This window comes from Chroicocephalus ridibundus, chromosome 1, assembly GCF_963924245.1.
Source record: "Chroicocephalus ridibundus chromosome 1, bChrRid1.1, whole genome shotgun sequence".
Classification (NCBI taxonomy): domain Eukaryota; kingdom Metazoa; phylum Chordata; class Aves; order Charadriiformes; family Laridae; genus Chroicocephalus; species Chroicocephalus ridibundus.
The window spans coordinates 33,428,586-33,447,962 of record NC_086284.1 but is presented as its reverse complement, the minus strand read 5'-3'; the positions used below and the strand labels follow the sequence as shown (position 1 = coordinate 33,447,962).

Sequence of the window (19,377 nt, the reverse complement as noted above, 5' to 3'; positions counted from 1 at the left end):
AAATACAAATGTGAATGCACAATATAACAGCAAGGCTGAAGGTGGGAGCTGGTGAAATAAATGTACAGTCAGGCATCAAGTAGACAAAACGGCTGTATTTCTTCCTGGGAATTGAGTATGTAATTAAATTGCATTAAGTCGGTGAGTCTCCCCACCCTTTTGAGTGGAAGTCAGATGTCCTCAGAGATGTGAAAATCTAATGACATCCTGAGTGTCAGTGTGATGCTGGACTCCATCAAGAGACCTGTTGCTTCGTGGCACAGCTCCACTGCTGAGCAATGCCCCATCTCACTCTGTTACACCATGGCTGGCGTGCGGAGCCTTTCACCTTCTTAGACTAGCGGCCAACAACAAAGATGCTCACACAGGAGAAACCGCTACAAAAGAAAATCAGGAGGCATAGGGCCCACTTGTTGCAGTTGGGCCAGCTTGTGTATTGCCATGCTCAGATCCACTCTGCCAGCTGGAGCCTCCACTTTCAATGTTCTGCAGCAGAGGTCTGGAGGAGGAAAACCCTCAGGTTCCCAAGGTAACGTTATTACCCAGGTTACCAACATCAGGCACTGACACAGGAAAAAATGGGAACGACACAGGAATACCAGTCACGCCCCACTCCCTGTTACTTTAAAAGTAGGAATCAAGGAAATCATACCAACCATTACCCTAAAACTTGAGGGCTTTGCAGCTTTTCTGCGTCTCATAGTTTATATGGTGGAGACCGAGAATATTGAGCTGAAAATTGTACAGATTGACATGTCAAGAGCAGCCAGAATGGCTCCTCCCAGGAGTTAGGGCATACTAAATCAGCCCAAAGACTTGTGCAAATATGGTTATCCAACCCACGCGTAAGAGATGGAAAGACATTCTCATGTACTCCAAAGCTTTTATGTACTTTCATTCCAGTCTAAATTTCAAGCGAAAACTTTCAGTTGTAGCAGAGAGGAGAAAGTAAATCAATTAAATATGTCTTCAAAAAGTTATGCCTGCTTGGGGAGCCTGAGTGGATGAGTTCTTACAGTTTCTTTTTCCTATTTCTCTCCTTTGTCATGTTCTGAAGGTGATAGCCAGTTGTTAAAATGTTACCTTCAAACGCTTAATAATAAACTCTGGCAATACAGTGTTTTCTGAAGACCTGTAAGTCTCATTTGAAGTTCATGTCTAAAATCCTGTTGTTTCTGAGTTTAGGTTATATTATGAATGCCCACTCTTACTGAATTTTATATTCAGACACACTTTAGAAGATCTGGGAAAAATTATTAGCATGATAAACTGTAAATAGTGATTATAATTCATTGTATTTTTTTCTCAAAGAGCCTAAAGCTTCTGGAGACATCTTTCTCCAGTAACAGCACTGTACCACATGGAGCATCTTAAAGTAGTATTTTTTTTAAATGCATGCTCAAAACTGAGCTAAGTCAGTATTGAATCACATGGCCCAAGTTTGAAAATATCCATCAAATATCCATCAAATCTCATCGAAGTTGCAGCTATGTTAGGGTAGAACTGGCCATCTTTTCATTAATTTGTAAAGTTGCTTTACCAGATGGGGGGGGAATTTGTATGATTTTTGCCTTTTCCTCACCCTTTCCTTTCTCTTTGGTATTCCTAAAATGAGTAACACTAAAGTTTCTTTTTTTCTTTTTTTGTAAACAAGACCAATTTTATTTTCTTTTAGCAATTTAACACAGTAAATTTTTGGCCATAATATTGAAGAGTTATGTATATAAAGACCTGTCTGGGTCTGATTCACACCAGGAGGAGGACATACACTCTATTTAGACGTGTACAAGTGAGATGGAAGAAAGATGTGTCCAGAAAGGAAATTATGAAATGCACCTGCTTTTCTGTTTTTTTTTTAACCTTTGTTCATAATTTTAGTTCTGTTCTTCGTGGTTACAAACTTGTTCTCTCACAGAAAGGCAGGTTTCAAATGAAAACACAGAAGTCTAAAATGGTAGCGGGCTTCAGCTTTGGTACATGTCAGACTTCCTCTGTTTATTTTGGCTCGTAACTGTTCCTTGCTATCAATTTTGCATTGGTTGGGTTTACAAAATTAGGATAAACATCTTCCCACAAATTAAACTATACATCTTGTTTCATGCTGTGCATCTGGTCCACCTACTTTGTCATGACTTCTAATAATGTTTTATCATTAATGAATGTACAAACATGCTCGGATCATGTGAAGAAGGAAATGACACAATATTTCCCTTATGTTGAAAACTGTTTGCCAAGCAGTTATGATGAAAATGCAAACACTGAGAATTCTAGGCTTCCTTCTGAAAACTTTATGTAATGGTTTGATTAATGTTGAAGTTAAGGTAATTTGTTGAAATAATTTAAGCTGTACATACAGCTTTTTAATATGCTAAGCAGTCAAGAAAATAAAATTTGTACAGGTACTGTTTTACTGAGTTGGTATTCTCTTGGTTCTTTGAAAAATGTTTGTTTAAAAATATCTGTACTTGTTCTTGCTCTTATTGCTTTTTTTTTTTTTTTTTTTGTGGAATGAAGGCAGCAAGTAGTGTGAAGTGAAAAATAATGTATTTACCAATGAGGAAAAAAAGTTGGTTTTTTCCCAGTAAAGCTTACTTTTTTTTTTTTTTTGCACGTACCAGACTTCTATAACGTATACCTGTGTAATGGTTGTAAACACTCTTTTATTTTTAAGGTTATTCTTGTGCAAGTTAATCCAGGGGAAGCATTTACAATAAGAAGAGAAGATGGACAGTTTCAGTGCATTACAGGTAAAGCTGATAAATTTATTTTAATATTTCCTGAGTCTGCATCAGGATAAAAGGCCATTTGTGGTGTTGAAAGTAAAAGATTGACAGAAATTATTTTAAATACAAGAGCAGTTTAAAGACCAAAAAGATTTGGTGCAAACAATCGTTGGATTTAGGTTTCACTGCTATAGAGTACTTTTTCTTACATTAGATAAAATTAAACTTCTTGGGGAGGAGAAGGGGGGAAATATTTTCAGTTTGCAAAGCAAACAGGGAAGTGCTGTTGTAGCAACTTTTGACTAACCTCATTTATTATACAGACCTCAAACTAAAAGCTACAGTTGTTAATTTGGTTTGAGTATTTTATTCTTTGCTGTCACGTGTCATTGTTTTCCCGTCTCAACAGTAGCTGTCTGTTATCCCACTACTAGTTTTTCATTATCTCTAGGGGCCAAATTGTGTCCTTTCCGAGTTCTAGCAAGTGTAGCTTCAAAATACAAATGCTTTATCTAAGTGTAGTATCCCTGCCTGCAATAAATAGTCATTTTGGATGTTGTTTTCTGTTCTGAATGAAAACAGCCACCAGTTAAGCCCGTCTGCAGCCGCAAGAAATGAGCGGTCAGATAGTGCTGCTGTTTAGAATACTGTGTTATAAGTCTATCTACGGATTCAGCTATGGGATCACTTCTGTGCTTGTTATCTGTTGGGCCAATGAATCCTACCTTCTTTTTTTTTCTGGATGTTGGCTCAGCTTCAACAGACGCTGTTCTGGGAAGTTGGAGTAAGTATTTTCCAGCTCCTTTTCCCCCTCTCTCCAGTCGGAGAACAGATGAAAGGTCTGGTTTCCAGTGTCATGGGCAGGTCCTTTGGCAGCAAAATAACTGATTAAAAGGAGGCCTTGTATTGTAATTAAGTTTATATTGGCAATCATTAAAGTTTGTGTCCATCAGCACCATTTTTCAAAACTTTGTGCTGGTTGCATAGTATTGTTGCTTCCTCTGAGCTACAAATGGATCTGTGTTGCAGCTCACAGTTCTGTAGGGCTTATTGGAAACATAGATGTATAATAATTACTTGGCGGTATCTGAGGGAACATAGTGATTTTTGTCTTGCAATTTAAGTTGCACAACAGATAAGATGTATTTTTCTTCTGTTGCACAAAATACTGAGGAGAGTGGCATGTATTTTTGGTTTTAATTTTTATTTATCAGATGGGCTTAGTTGGGGGGGAATGAATTGAATGATCATTGCATGATCATCCCGAAGGCAGGAAGTGTGTGTGATGAACTGAAAAATATTGAGATCATATCTTTATAGATATGGTCCTAACCTTTCATGGTACAGCTTTTATCCTTGCCTGGTCCCTCTTGCATTCCAAGTAGGCAGCTCACTATTGTGATTTGATTCAGCTGCTGATTTCTTCATGCTTTAAATATGAAAGTGAGTGTGAGCAGTTATTAGACAATTATTCCTGGGTCTCACCAAGTCTAAGCTCAGGTACGGTCTCTACAGCTTTCCTGAAAAGTGGCACTGGCAATCTAGGAACCTACATCCCAAATCAGTTCCGCAGCTTTTGCAAACCTCCTGTCATAGGGACGTTCTCCTTGTCCTTCTCCCTTCTGGGACGTGGAAATATGGCTTATAGTTCGTAGTAAAACAGAGGGCAGAGAGATTTTCTTGTGTCTGTACATTCACTGATCTTAGAACAGAATCTGAGTTGCACATGATCTTATGAATGCTGCTTTTCTGGTCTGTTCTTGCCACTCCTGAGACATTTCTGTGTTATGCAAGTGCTATGCCAATGCATCTCTCTGCCTTTTGGCCTGTTGGATCTGTCTGGCTTACAGAAGAAATTCCCTTAGTAATTGATGCTGTACCTTTTTCATTGTATGTATCGCAGCTAGTGAGGAATGTCTCCTTTCCTGTTTTCTGTGTATAGAATTGTATAAAGTGAACAATTTCAGATGGTGTACACTGTAGAAAGTAATTTGTTATTGATGGTCCTTTTTGCTTTGCTACAACTTCTCAAACGGAGTTTGCCCTTGACTTGGCTACAAAATGGATGACCAGCCCACAAAATGGGTTACAGCCACAGGAGGCTATTGCATGGCTCTAAAGAGAGAAAGCTCGCATCAGTTCCCTTTTCTTTTCTTCGCTGAATGCACTCAGTCATTAGGTCAAATCAAAGTTAAAGATGCGGAAATACATAATGAGTATGGTTTGGAGGAAATCTTACAGACGTGCAGAGATGCTTATTTTAAAAAAGGCATAAAGAAAGCAAAGATGGCTGAAATTCAGTGGAGATGCAATCAGTGCGAAGTTAATTTAGTTGTTATAATGTTTCTTAATACTTTTTTTTTTCCTTACAAATATTTACCTATCTTTATACTGTTTTCTGACTGACTTAAAAGTCTCTGTGAAGAATGCATATTTATCTTTTTCTGTGATATACTATGTAAAAAAGAGGTAGTATTATACACACTAAAAATGTGTATCTGTATACTACTTTGCAAAACCACAGCATGTATTGACCACAGAAAAATTGTAATTATGTAGAACAAACTTATTGCATATTGCAATTAATACATTTTTGTCTTGTATCACATTCAGAATTCACCTGGAGGAAAAACATTAGTACAAGCAAAGATTATTCATTAAATGCACTTAGTACTTTATTACAGGCATTCCCTTATCCTTCCAAAATATGGCTTGTAAAGCTTACATGTATAATTCACAACACTTACTTATTTGTTAATAGAACGGTAAGTGACCACCAAATAAATACCTCTTTATTTCTGATGTTTGCTTTCAAGAATGAACTGATTCTGAGAACTTCATTTACTTCATATTTTCTAGTATGTTCAGTATTCTATAAGTAATAAGGATTTCAATTCGATGTTAAACAAAGTACACTTTCTTTTTAAGCAACATAAAATTTTCAAGTACTATTTTTCTAAGTCTGTATTCTAATTTATACTTGGCAAAATGGTGAGTAATAAATATGTTGTCTCTTTGGAGTAAAGTCTTACCAAAAGATGTCCAAGGAAAAAGAGAAATAATTTGAGATTACGAAGGATAATAAGAATTTGGAATGTTACACATTGACCAGAGATGAAAATGATAAACTGTAAATTCAGGTTCTTGCAAGGCAAGTTGCATGGGCATATGTTTAAATCGAAATTATATAAACATAATAGTAAAATGAAAGAATGGAAGCTGAGAGGTAGCGAGCTGCTTCTGGATGGGTCCCCAATAGAAGTACAGATACCATAGTTTGGGTGATTTGGTAAGTAACTGTTCTATGGATGATTCTAGATCTCTCTTCTGCTTTATTGCTGGTCAATTCACTTTGAGATTGCACTGTCTGCTGATGTCAATGTGGAATGTTTATAAATCTAACCATAATGTTAATTGTATTTTCTTGTATCATATCCTTGTCTGTTGAGATGCTCCATCAATCCTTCTGCTGCTCTTGTCATTGTTATTTTATTTGTAAAGAGAACTATCCTTACTTTGGATACTCTTTACATAAGGTAAAACTTCTCAACCTGAAAACAAGGAGAGTCAGTGTCTCCTCAGGAGAAAGGAGAGGCATGAACAAAATCATTATTTTAGAGCTATCCTTGAATCAATGAAGTAATGAAAACTTAAAGCACCAATTAATGGAGAAGCACACCATGGGTTTTTTTTGTGAGCCTAAGCTTCTGAAGAAAATGCTGCATTTATACCCAGGTCTCTGTACTGACTCACTGTCTCTTTGCTGGTATAACTCTCACAGATGGTCTGCAAAGCTTTGACTGTTTTGGAACTATGATAAGTGAGAAGTAGGTTCTTAATGCGGGCCTCTTCCATGGCAATTAAGATCGGGTGAAAAAGGCTCTTAAGGCTTTCCTGGTTTGAAATCTCTTAAGGTTGGCAAAAGAGCGCTGGTGGTTAAGGGACCTTTCCTCCTTGGTGAATCACATTCCTTTTATAATAATGTGTGTTATTGGTGTCTTACATTTATGTTTCCGTAAAATAAGCTGGTTGCTTTATATTTCTGTATTTAGCAATCTTGGATCTTAGTTGCTTTTCTGTTACATGTATTTTGACTTAAATACAGCTTCAAATGAGCGCTTCTGTGTGCCAATGGCCATTTTTCTGGTTTTATAAAATATTTTCTTTGGCTGCCTACTGGTTTGTCTGATAGCAATGACTTCTGCCCCCTCTTGACGCAACTTCAATTTAAACCATTTGTCAGTCTCTTACTTTCCAAAGACACTGTGCTTTTCTTGCTAGATAGATAGGAAGATATCTATGTATCCATGTGTTAGACCAAAATGTTTCTTTTCAGAAGAGCTCTTTTAAATATGAAACTGTTCTCACATATACTCAGACTTCTGTGGAAACTTTCCTTAAGCCAAAATTTTCTTCTGTTAAAGTGAAATAATCAGCTACATTACAGTGATTCACAAAACCAGGTTTGAAATGTATGAATGGGCTCTCTTTGTAGAAGTGAATTACTGCAGATCACTCATTCATGAATTCTTCCTATTGCAGAATAAATGAATGAAGATGACTCATCTTGAGCACATTTTATAACAGTCCCAAGTTACTGCTAAGGGCTATTAAATGTTACTTGACATAATAAGAGAGACCATGTTCTATATGTCTGTGCAAAGGAGAACATAAAATAAGAAAATTTATGTAAATTAGAATGAGTCATAAATACTTCATACTTTGAAATGAAATGAAGTATCAGTATTAAGGTTAGTCTCTGGGATAAAAGTTAAGCAATCTTAACCTCATTTTTTTTCTCTTTCAAATAAGGAATAAAATACTTTTGAAAAGTGTTTTCAAGGAAGTCAAGAGGAAAAGATGATCACATAAATCCTGAGACTATGAAACACAAACTTTAGTTCATTCATTAAAAAACAAAACAACCCAAACACCACAAACCAACCCCACCCTAAATGGTAAATAATTTCAGTTGTCTTATCCATTCTTTCTCTGTGAGTGCTGTAGAAGACTAAACATGATATGCAAGGCTGAAACTGGATATGGATACTTAGATTAACATCCTCTTCCACATGTTAATTTTAGGATCTCTGTTGGAAGTCTTTAAAGGGCCTTCATAAAAGGCATTGAGGAAAGCTAAGACAAGTCAACTGAAAGTTGACTTAATGTCAGTTAAGTCTTGGTTGAGGATGTCCATGTGGAGTTTCAGAGCTGAGTCTAGGAGTAGCTTAACTTTAAAGCATCTGTTTGGAAATGACCTTCAATGTACATGTTTTAAATTTTTTTTATAGATGTTTGTCAAACTAAAAATAGCAACAACATTGGTATTGGTCCGCTATGCAGGAGTATGACTGCAGAAGAGACTTGATTCTCTTCTGTGTTGCAACAAGATGATAAGGAAAGTGGCCACAAAGTGCAGTTGTAGCAGCTTGATTTGGAGCTATCTAATTCCAAAATATTTGTAAGTAGGAGCTGCTCTTTTTATGGCTTAGAGTGATAAACAGAGTGCATGGATGCCCTTGCAAATTTTGTCAAACAGACTTACCCTTCTGCCTTTTACAGGTAGGTTAGCATAAAAGTTGGATGGAGATATGGCAAATACCCTTGTGATAAGGTAAAGAAATAATGATGGGTTTAAGACCTCACTGTGGTGCATGTAGAATGCTCATGTATTGGCTTTGACATATAGGAGAAATACAGTCTACGATTCATAGAATCATAGAGTGGTTTGGGTTGGAAGGGACCTTAAAGATCTCCTAGTTCCAACCCCCCTGCCATGGGCAGGGACACCTCCCACTAGACCAGGCTGCTCAAAGCCCCATCCAGCCTGGCCTTGAACACTTCCAGGGATGGGGCATCCACAGCTTCCCTGGGCAACCTGTTCCAGTGCCTTACCACCCTCACAGTAAAGAATTTCTTCCTAATATCTAATATAAACCTTCACTCCTTCAGTTTAAAACCATTACCCCTCATCCTATCATTCACTCCTTCATAAAGAGTCCCTCCCCATCTCTCCTGTAGCCCCCTTTAGGTACTGGAAGGCCGCTATAAGGTCTCCCTGGAGTCTTCTCTTCTCCAGGCTGAAAAACCCCAACTCTCTCAGCCTGTCCTCACAAGAGAGGTGCTCCAGCCCTCGGATCATCTTCGTGGCCCTCCTCTGGACCCGTTCCAACAGGTCCATGTCCTTCTTGTGCTGAGGGCTCCAGAGCTGGACACAGTACTCCAGGCAGGGTTTCATGAGAGTGGATTCAAGTACTATTGGCAGGTAAAACTTGCCTGTAAGCCCTGCTGCTGCAGCTTTTCTAGTACTACTGCTAGTACTGTGCTGAATTAAAGCACTCGATTCTGTAGTCCCTTTTGCAGTAGGGCAGAGGCAGTCTTCACTTTTTTCAGGACCATCTCTTGAATTTGTTTTACTAACTCAACAAAACTTGCAAAGTAGTGCAAAACAAGGTCATTCCCCTGACCAGAATAAAACATAGCAATCCAGAAGTCTGGTGTTTAGATCTGTCTCTTTCTGCTCTGAGCATGGCCATGAGAATTAGACTTGTAACAGAGCTCCCTCAGCCTTCTCTGGGAACTGCCTGACCTTCTCCTCCATTAAGTCTGATAACTGACCGGGTCTTGGTGGTCCCAGTCTCCTTCGGCCCTTAAAGAGGCAGTCAGGGATTATACAAGAAGCTGTTGCTGTAAAAGCTTACTTAATTTTGCTGCTTTTCTGCCAGAACAGCTCATGTGACTGTTGTGCCTACTTTGTTAGGGTTATAAATACTAGATTTCTAAAACATGCTATTCCCAGAATAAACTAAACTTGGCAAAAGTTTTATTAAAAAGCAAACTAGATCTGCTTTATCACCTTCTGCAGCAGCAAATTAAAAAAAAAAAACAAAACCAAAACCAAAAACAACCAAAATAGATTAAAAGGGAAATGCATTAATTCATATCTCTTTCCCAGTGTTGGTTGTAGTGCGTTTTAGGGAAAACTTACTTTTTCTGTCATTGATTTCTTTTTAAAATCTATTAAATAGATCTAATATCTTTATGGAGAAAATGTCTGTAACATTTTTGCCTTGGTTATTTTCTCATTCTTCTATTAGATATTTGTCTAACTTTTATTCTGCCTTATTTCACACATTTTGAGATGTGAATGAGTTCATAATTCAGTATATTCATTATAAGGTGTTCAGTTAGGTTCTCCTTTTCCTGTATCTTCTGATCAGTTAATCTTCCCTTTTATCTTCTCCAGTCTCCTCCTTTATTCCCTCTTTTCACTACCCTGCAAGCTCCACACTGCAAACCCACCCTGACTGTAGGAACGTTCTGGAGACACTTGTTTGAAATATCAGTGCTTCAGCTGCATACTGAAGACATCTAATTTTAGGTGTCTAAATGTGTGTTTCTATATGTGGCCTTGGATCTAAGCTCCCATTATAACTAGTGAAGATTTAGTCACTAGCTATAGTACAGTCAGTGCTTTTCAGCTGACATCAGTTTGTGCGGAATAGCTCTCCAGGCTCCACTGTCTGTACTGACTAGATCTCCACTTGCTATAATGGGAGTTTAAAGGCCTAACTTGCATGCAGACACATAATTTTAGATACCTAAATGAGATGTCTCCATTCTGGAACTACAGCCTGGCTATTATGAGCTGAAATAAGTAAGGCTACATCCTGAAAACATCTCATTTGAGTGTGTTGTTTCACAGTTGTAACCACAGTGAATGTCTCTGTCCTCAAGCATTTGAACCCTTTGAACTCATCCATTTGCATTAGCATCTAACATCTCACATTTTACAAGGAAGGTAACAGTACTCGGAGGTGCATGTTGGGAATGGAGTTACAGCCCAAAGTTGCAGCTAGAGAATGCCCCTAAAACTTTGTTCCATGAACGTAGTCAGTGATGTCTAGCCCACAAGGCTGTGAAGTATTAATTCAAACCACTGAGATTCAGGTGCTACTGTAGGTTGGGCGTGGAATCAGCTGGATGAGTCTTGTATGAAGCATGTTAAGCTTGGCAGTTTGCATCTGGCAATATTATAGTAGTCCCCTTGCCCTGCAGTCAGTTCATCTGTTTTCTTCCCTGACGATGCTGTTGATGGGAAAGAAATAACCCTGTACTACTTGCTTTATGGGGGTAAAATTTATGTAGGATCTCCTCTTGGTTTCTAATGTAAGTAGAAAGTTTGTCTAACTTAAGTAGTTCATAGTTTGAACTAAATCGGAGATTAGACATGCAGCAGAGAAATCCAAAAAAGATTTTACTTAGTATTTTCACTTAGTATCCTAGCATTTAGAATAACTTATGCTGATAGCATTTTCTGTATCTTAATTGGATGCAATCTGGTTGATTGAAATAATAACATTTCATGAAGATTGATAGCTTATTAAATAGAGAAGTTTCTCAGTTTCATTATCTGATTAATTCTTTAAAAACAAATGGTGCTTTTATTTTATGGAAACTCAATGTTTTTAAGTTGACTTTGCACTGGGTTTCATAAAAATGGAAAGGCTAGAACTCTGTGCATCAAGGACTTCTTTTGTTAAGTCTTCTTTCACCACATGTACAGTATGAATATAGGCTGGTGTGTCATCGATTGGAAAATGCTACAGATTGTTAGATAAGGTCTCAGGAAGTTTCTTTATAGTTACACCCTGTGAGATTGAAATTGTATTGCTACATCCTTGATGTACAGCTGTAGCTGTGTAAGTATTCAGACTTCTATCAAAGAATTACTATTAACGAAGAAATAGCTTTGAATGACTTTCGATTTACTCTTGTTCTATTTGTACTTCAGAAAGTAGTCATGGCCGCTTTATTTTGCGGAGCACTCTCAGGCACGTGGTAGTTGTGAAGGGTGGCAGAGAGACTGGGCAGGAAACCAAAGTCTTTGTGTCTGTGGAGCAGCTGTGTGTGGCTGTGGCCGTTATTTTTCCTGAGTTCCTTGAGACAGAGCAAGCTCGCCACACATGCCCAGGCTGCCACAGCCATGCCAGCAGCTTACAGGGCCCGATATTGCTCTGCCTCCATGCTTTCTCCTTCAATGCTAAAACTTACTGTGTAGACAGAAGGCCAAGGTAGCAACAGAAATAGACCAGGAGGTTAATCTCCCTTTCTTCATTTTCAACCGTGCAAGGCTACTGTGTTGTCTGCATAGGTCCAGGTACGCTTTTCTTGCAAGAAATCTAACTGAATGTTGCAACTTTGAATCCAGGGATTTTTTTTTTTTATTCTATTCTTAGTTTTGCTTTTTTCTAATGGATGAATCAGTAGCACGTTGCTTGATAGATATGGCTGTGCATGTGTTATTAATAGTAAATTGTTGTCTTTTTTGACTGTCTGTTAAATGACTGAGGTTTTGTCAGCTTGCAGGACTTACATGATCATGACACACTTAACTTCATTAAAATCATGGTCATGTAACTTCCCTTTCCCTTCTTCCTTTTGCAGGCATGCAGCAATCTGTTTTACATCTAAAGCAGTTTATTATCCAAATGAGGGAAAGGAAAAAGAGGAGCAAGATAACGAGGTCATTACAAACATATAGCCTAGCTGTGCACAAATATAAACAGCTACTGTGTAATGTGAGTTAAAGACCAATTACAAGCATGTAAGTTCAGCCACTTAAAGCCATTAAGAAACAGTGTAATTACATGGAGTTTCAAACAAAGTTGAAAGATCCAAATTCACTGGTAGTGAATACAGCTATCCACAATATTGTTCTCGTTTTCTTTTTTGCCAAAGAGAAGCTCTTTCTTACACTGCAAAGAGCTTTCCAGAAAAAGCAGTTGTCTGGAGCAGGTGCCCTAGGACGCCATCCAAAGAGCCTCATATTTTTTGTAGTGACTCTACAGCACCCAATAACTTGTAGATGGGTGTCAAGTTAATGGTATTAGAGCTCCTAGAAAAGCTCACTACACCTTCCTTTCCTTTTGATAAATCATCTATTCCGTTAGCATATGGTTTAATCTCCTGTGCCTGTTCTCAGTTTGTTTTTCCAGTAGCCCATTTTCCAGCAGTTTCATTTATCCTTTCCCTTTGGTGCTCTACATATGGACCATCTTCATAAATACTGTGCATATTGTGTTTCACTTAGATGATCTTGACAGTTGTATTCATAGGTAGAATGGATGTGCCTTCCAAGGCAACCAAAGAAAGAGCTGCAATAAGAACTATGAATGCCAAACTGATGGTCTATATTATTGCTTCATTATAATTCGTAGAAGGAATTAATATGGAATTGTAGTTTCAATAAGATGTGAAGAAGTTACTGTGAGTAGGGTAGTGAGTATTCCTCATGATGATCTCTTCATAACGAAGTATTGCAACAACCCTATAAAAATCTTACGAAATACGGACAGGTCATTTTCATTTAAAGTAAAAGGACTGTGCTGAACAAAGACCACAAGAGGACTGTGGGCTGAGACAAAGTCCCAAAGTGGGGAAAGCCCTACTCATAAAACACAGCTTTAGCAAGCTAGTTCCAAAAACTAACCAAAACCCCAAACCAAACTACTAAATCGAACAATCAAATTTGCAGGAAGAGGGTAGGGAAAGAACTGTTAGGTCCAGGAGCTGTGCCTTAATGATACTGCAGCCTTCTCTTCTAAGAATCAGAATGAAAGTTGAAGACGAGAGAGAGAAGGATGAGTCTAGAGAGTTGTCTCCTTTTTTCCGTTTTTCCCACAAGTTGCATTTAAGATAGTCTCTTGAAAGACAGCATTTAAGCGAAGTGCTAGTGCATTATGTCCTCAGCTGCTTTAGCCTTGAAGGGGTTGTGTGAAGGGCACCATTCTGTTGACAGCGTCAGCCCTTATGGTTTATGCAGCGAAGAGACATCTCGGTAGAACTCTTTAAGTAGCAGGTAGATTGAGAGAATTATATGAAACATACTTAAGTTTGCATTTATGCTTACTTTTTCTTATACTTTCCATTTATTGTGTTTCTTGATTTGTAATCAGACACAGAATTGTTTTGTTCGATTTTTAAAAAAGTAAGATTAATCTTATCTAGCTTTTAAATTCCATTTTAAATCTGAAATCTCATCTGACTTTTTTACTCTTATTTTTCAAAAGATAGTACATACAAATAATGCTGTCTTGCAGGCAGATCCTTGGAGTGCCTAAAGCCCAAAATGAGTTTGGGTATTTGAGAAGCTAAACTATTTTTTTTTTGTTAAAGAAATTTTTTTTTTTCTGAATTGGATAGTAGGGGTCAAAAGGAGAGTGGCTACCTCTGATTTAGTGTGACGGTACTGGCAGTGCAGTTGTGGGGAGCATCTGGTGACTAAGCAATGCATCAATGAGTGAAGATACTTAGTGAAGTTACAAGAGCAGTCTGAGCACCTGGAACCAGTTAAAGTTCTTCCAGCATGAATAAGTTTTAAAAATCACCTGCTAAGAGAGCTGAAAAATAAAAACGTATATCAGTAAATGCTGAACAGAGATGCAGAGGACTGGCTAATGTGACTCTAACTTCTACTCATTTATCCAACTTGTGCTGCAAGTGGGTACAAGAGGACTGCCAAGCATGAGATTTTGAGATTGATTGTTGACAGTTTGATGACTTTTTACTGTGGACTTCTGGCCTGTGTGTTTTTAGAACAGTGCTTTTCTACACAGATTGTAGATCTGACATGATGCGGATGCAGCTTTTTCAATCAACTATTTGTAAAAGGTGTGGTTTTATGCTTACTACACCCTTCTAATTCTTAGGCAAAGAAAGATTGCATAAAAAGGAGGAAAATGTACCCTGGAAATACCCTAAATTTTCTCTTAATTGCAGCTATAGATGCTCTCAAATGTCCTTGCATTCCTTTCCAGCAAAGATATGACACATACTAGACTAGGAGTCTTATTCATATGCCCACACAGCTTTATCGCTAGGTTGTTTCCCCAGTTTATCCTCTTACAGGTCTTTAAAATACCATCCAGAGCACTGATTTTCCCATAATGGCCTTCCAAATGTCCATTATGTTCATAAAATTTCAGTGCGTTGTCAATTATTTTCAAGTTACTGAGCCTCATCCTCTCATCTGAAAAACAGATCCATTATTTTCGATGGGAAAGAGTCTAGTCTCATCTTGGTGACAGTAGTTAAACAGAAGGGTGTTGGATTTGGGATTCTTTTCAGAAGCACGTAAATGTGCGTTGCTGGATCATCTTGTTGTATGGTGGTGGTGTGCTGCTGTGTCTGGACAAGTAGTACATCAGCAGATAAACATTTCTGTGCAGCTTCAGAGAGCTGAATGCGAGGTCTCAAGTGCCTGGGAACATGCCACATAGAAAAAGAGTCTGAATGTCAGGTAAGGTTATATCTGTATAGGATATAGCTTTGGGGGAATATGAAGGCCAGTGGGAAGTAAATAGAAGGACGAGAGAATGCAGGTGTAAATAATTGCACGTATGCAGTGGATCTTGAGGCCAGATAGCTGCACATTGCCTGTCTCCATGCTGCACAATTCAAAGCATAGTCCAGAATGTTTTTTGATCTGTATCTCTAAAGAGCTTCAGCAGAGTCTATAACCTTAATTTTTTTTAAGGTTTTAAATTGTGGATGAAATAGGAAGGGATTGAATGCTAAAGCATGATGCACAGCTAGCCTAGAATGTAAATATATCCCTTCTTAATCACTCAGTGACTGATACACTCAGGTATCTTTCAGCTATCAAGATATTCTAGAAACAATTCATATTTCAGCAAAGCTGATCATCCAGACAGCTCCAGTGGCATAGGAAATCTGTATTCCAGAAGTGGGTAAAAGATTAACAAGAACATGCATTAGCTGTCTAAAGGACTGTTGTTTGAATGGTACCCCTGAACTGGGTGAAATGCAGTTACATACAATGCAAGGTCGTGCATAAGATCAATAAATTATAAATGGGGATCTCCTCACTTGAAACTTGATAAGGAGGAGGAGGAAGCGGGCGAGCTATTTGACTCATAAGGGTAAGTATTATCTTTAGTGTAATGTATCTGTGAAGGTAACTATGATCATAAAATGCATCCGGGCAGTTGTTGCTAATACAGCTTGGGTTGTTTAGTAGCGTTTTACAGGGTTCTGCTGAGACCTTAACTGTAATTTGATAATTCATGTTTAAAAAAGACGAAATGAAGCTGATTCCAGGTGTTGTAGAACAGAGCTATTAGGATATTCAGGGGAATGAGGAGCTTATTTTATAAAAAGAGAGTAGAAGAGCGTGGCTGGTTTGGCTAAAAATTAGTTTTGTTAGGAATAGGTAAGTAAACACCAGGAATTTAAAAAAAAAAAAAAAAAAAAAAAAAAAGTTAATGCCGGAGCTGGTTTAGAGCCCAACTGGATGGCAAATGGCTGTGAATAACTTTTATCTTGTTCCAAGAAACCTCCTGGCTGCATTGGAGATCTGTGCTCTGGAACAGCTCTCCAGTGGGAAATGTATGGGTAAAAGGACTGACTGTTTTAAGATCGGTCTTGATGCTTTTATGTAGGATCCATTTGTGATGGATCTTGATGTACGATAATGGAGAAGGGAAATGAAGCAGCAATTGCAGGTGAATAGGCTTGATTCATGAGGTCTTTTTCAGTCCTTGAGCCCTGACAGTCCAGCAACAGAAAATTTAGATCTGCTGCATCCAGACAGTAGTGAAGCAATAAAAAGGTTTCTGCACAAAGGATGCATTTACTTTCCAGTTATTAAGCAATTTTCTTGTCTCACCTCCTTAGTAGAGGGATATATTGATCCATACATAATGTATGGTAAGGAGCTCTACTGTATACATGTGTCTTTTTTCCCTTCCTTTTGGTTTGGAATGACAACTTTTATATGTCTGAGACATGTTAGTTGTTTCATTCCTGGCCTCTTGTTTGGCACAGGTAAGTAGATTCTTTACATAGTTCTTTCTGGCTCTGAGTTCATTTTGACTGCCGAAGCAGTGGGTATATTACTTTCTAAAACGTATTTGGTTACAGAGCAAATTGAATTTGAAGAACCTATGCAATGGCATAGGCTTATCTTTGTGTCTGATCCCTGTTTACTGCTTTACCAGATACTTTCTTTTTGATAATACATATTTATTAACATTGTTGAAAGCTTTTTATCAACAACAACCTTTGTCATAGATGCTCTCAATGTTTGAGCTTACATACTTTCCCTGTGTGATAACTTGCTTGTGATTTGAAGAAAATAGTTCCTTGTTGAGGGGATCTGTAAAGAGTTCATTGTGAAGAATCAAGGAACCTTTGTCACATAAAACAACAAAAAGACCAAATTTCAAATGCTAAAACAAGTTCAAAAGATTTAAATAAAATTTTTAAAAGCCTTTATAAGTTAGCCTGTGGTGATTTTTATTATTTTATTTTTTTTTAGCTAACCCAGACCCTGAAAAAACTTTCAAATGGCTTTCAACGGTAATATGTGAGGTTTGCAGTGGGAATTGGTTAAAGGTGTTTTAGTGATCTGTACTATAGTAGAAACGTTTCTCTGCAGCTGTCAATATAGCGCACTCTGGCATTCTGCATGGTGCCTTTCTATGTTGCTAAGTCTAACTGAGAACATCAGTTCTTTTTTATGTGTACCCTGATTTTTGGGTTAATTAATTTGGGACAAAATTTCTGCAACGCTTTCTGAACATGAAAATTCTTGTGTGTTGACCTTAAGTCATTAGCAGAATCAGAAGTCTTAATCTAAATGTTTAAGTGTTTATCATGTCAGGTGCAACGTTACTAAGAATCTTCAAGATCAGTCAAACTTTTATTTCCACTCTCTTCAGAAAGTTCCTTATTGTAGCTGCATTCACAGGCTTGTCCCATTATTGGTGAAAAGACAGAAAAGTATGTCTCTGTGATGGACTGTAATCCCAAGGGGTCACGTTCAGGTTGTTTGAATTCCACCTTAGTTCTAACTTCAGAAGCTGTTAGCTGCAAAAGTCTCAGACGCAGACCAGGTCATCCACTGTATCATGACCTAATCCTAGCAAACCCGTTGAATCCATTGCTTCTCCTGTTTTGACCACGACATGACCATGGCGTTTCCTACATGCCTGTAATTGTACAAAACATGAGGTTGCGAGGGGACAGCCAGAAGCCAGCCATCAAAGACATGCCAGAGTTAGAGACAACATAGAGACAGTATATAGATGTTGCCTTTCTCTTTCCCCAAAAAGAAAGATAGGCTATTTGTTGACTCAGGCTATGTTAAGTTTATCCCCAAATGCAGACAGTATCAGCAGCAGGAAATTGGTTAAAGCACTCACTCAGAATCAAGGAGATCTGAAGTTTTGTGAGTACCGCAAAATCTGAACCTGTAGCTCCCGATTCCAGCAGAGTCTCCCCTAGCCAGGAGGCTCTGGCGTATTCTAAGTTTAGGCTTTTTTTTCATGTTGTCTTCAGGAGTTTGGGTATCTTCATCTCAAAAAATATAAGATTCTAGAGGAAAACTACACAAGAAGGTAATCTGCCTTTTTCTATTGATGTAATGGGGTTTCCTGTATGATTTAGGTGATTGCCTGGGTTCTGATTCCTGTTTTAAAGGCTGGCTCTGTATTTTCCATTTAGAAGCTCTTGGGTTAAAGGAGTTAAGCATTTCCAGCATGGACAAGATCTTAGTGTGTTGCACTCCAGTTTCTAGTGGTCCATCTTCAGCAGCAGTGACACAGGTTATTCGATAATCTGGTGTTCACAGCGTTCTCCTAGATAGGAGCAAGCTATGGGGTTAGTCTGCTTGAGCATAGCACGGAGTTTAGCCTACCTACCAACTGAGCAGGAAAACCTTCTTTTCCTGAATAGGAATCTACTCTCAGAAAACTTGATGTACTCTACTGAAATTGGCCAGAAGAGTGACTAGAGCAGGCCTGAACCAGATATCTACTTGAGGACACGCTGTCTACGCTTAATGATTTGTGTCATTTGGTATGAGGTAGCTTTCAGATAAATGTGCAGAAGCACAGAGTTGTCCTCCGGAGGCAGCCAGTGAATCACCCGGCTGAAGCCAAGTGTTTGCTTTAGATGCTGCAAAGTGTAAGGTGTGTAACATCAGATGTTTTCAGTTTGGCCTTATGTCTCATTTTTGTCGTGTGATGATTGTGTAATTTGCTTGGGGCTTCTTCCCTACAGTTTGTGTTATGACAGAAGGATTTCACATTACCAAATGTCACCTTTTGAATTGTCAGTGTCAGGGACTGTTTTCCTCACTAATGATGTGAAGCAAAACTGTGTTGTAGAGTGTTACCTCAAGATTTATTTCATAGTTTAGAAACCTATGTCTGAACATTTGTTGGTGGAAGTGCAATGTTGGTAGGATCGTTGTTGCTGGACTCAAGTGAACGCCTCTAATGCAGGCATAAAAATAATTGTGTGGGGTTGAGTGTGAACAAAGGAAGTGCTGTAGGACTGAACTGTCTTTCCATTTCTTTGTATTGACACAGAAGACCTTTTAATCTCTCCAGAACAGCAAACTCACTTACCTGATGCAAGAATTGCATCTGAGAGAGTAAAATTTCAGTGGGACAGAGCTGTTGAGTGTAAGGGGGTTTGGGTTTTTTGGTTTTTTTTAGATCCGCAGTTATCATTAACCTTTTTACTAAGAACAGGATTTAGTCCTGGTTTTGCACACTGGAAACTCTAGTTGTGGAGCCATTTACCTAGTTTTCCCTCTTTCTGCTAAATCATGTAGAAGCTTGAA

General features: G+C 38.2%; 1 protein-coding gene across 9 annotated transcripts in view; it reads left to right on the top strand.

Moving 5' to 3' along the window:
- Positions 1 to 19,377, top strand: part of FNDC3A (fibronectin type III domain containing 3A) — a 123,226-nt gene that overhangs the window by 38,671 nt on the left and 65,178 nt on the right. For all 9 annotated transcript variants that reach the window (XM_063334337.1, XM_063334347.1, XM_063334359.1 and 6 more), the window contains one exon: positions 2,672 to 2,747. In XM_063334337.1, the coding sequence (XP_063190407.1) occupies positions 2,672 to 2,747 (76 nt within the window). The remainder of the gene's footprint in view (positions 1 to 2,671; positions 2,748 to 19,377) is intronic.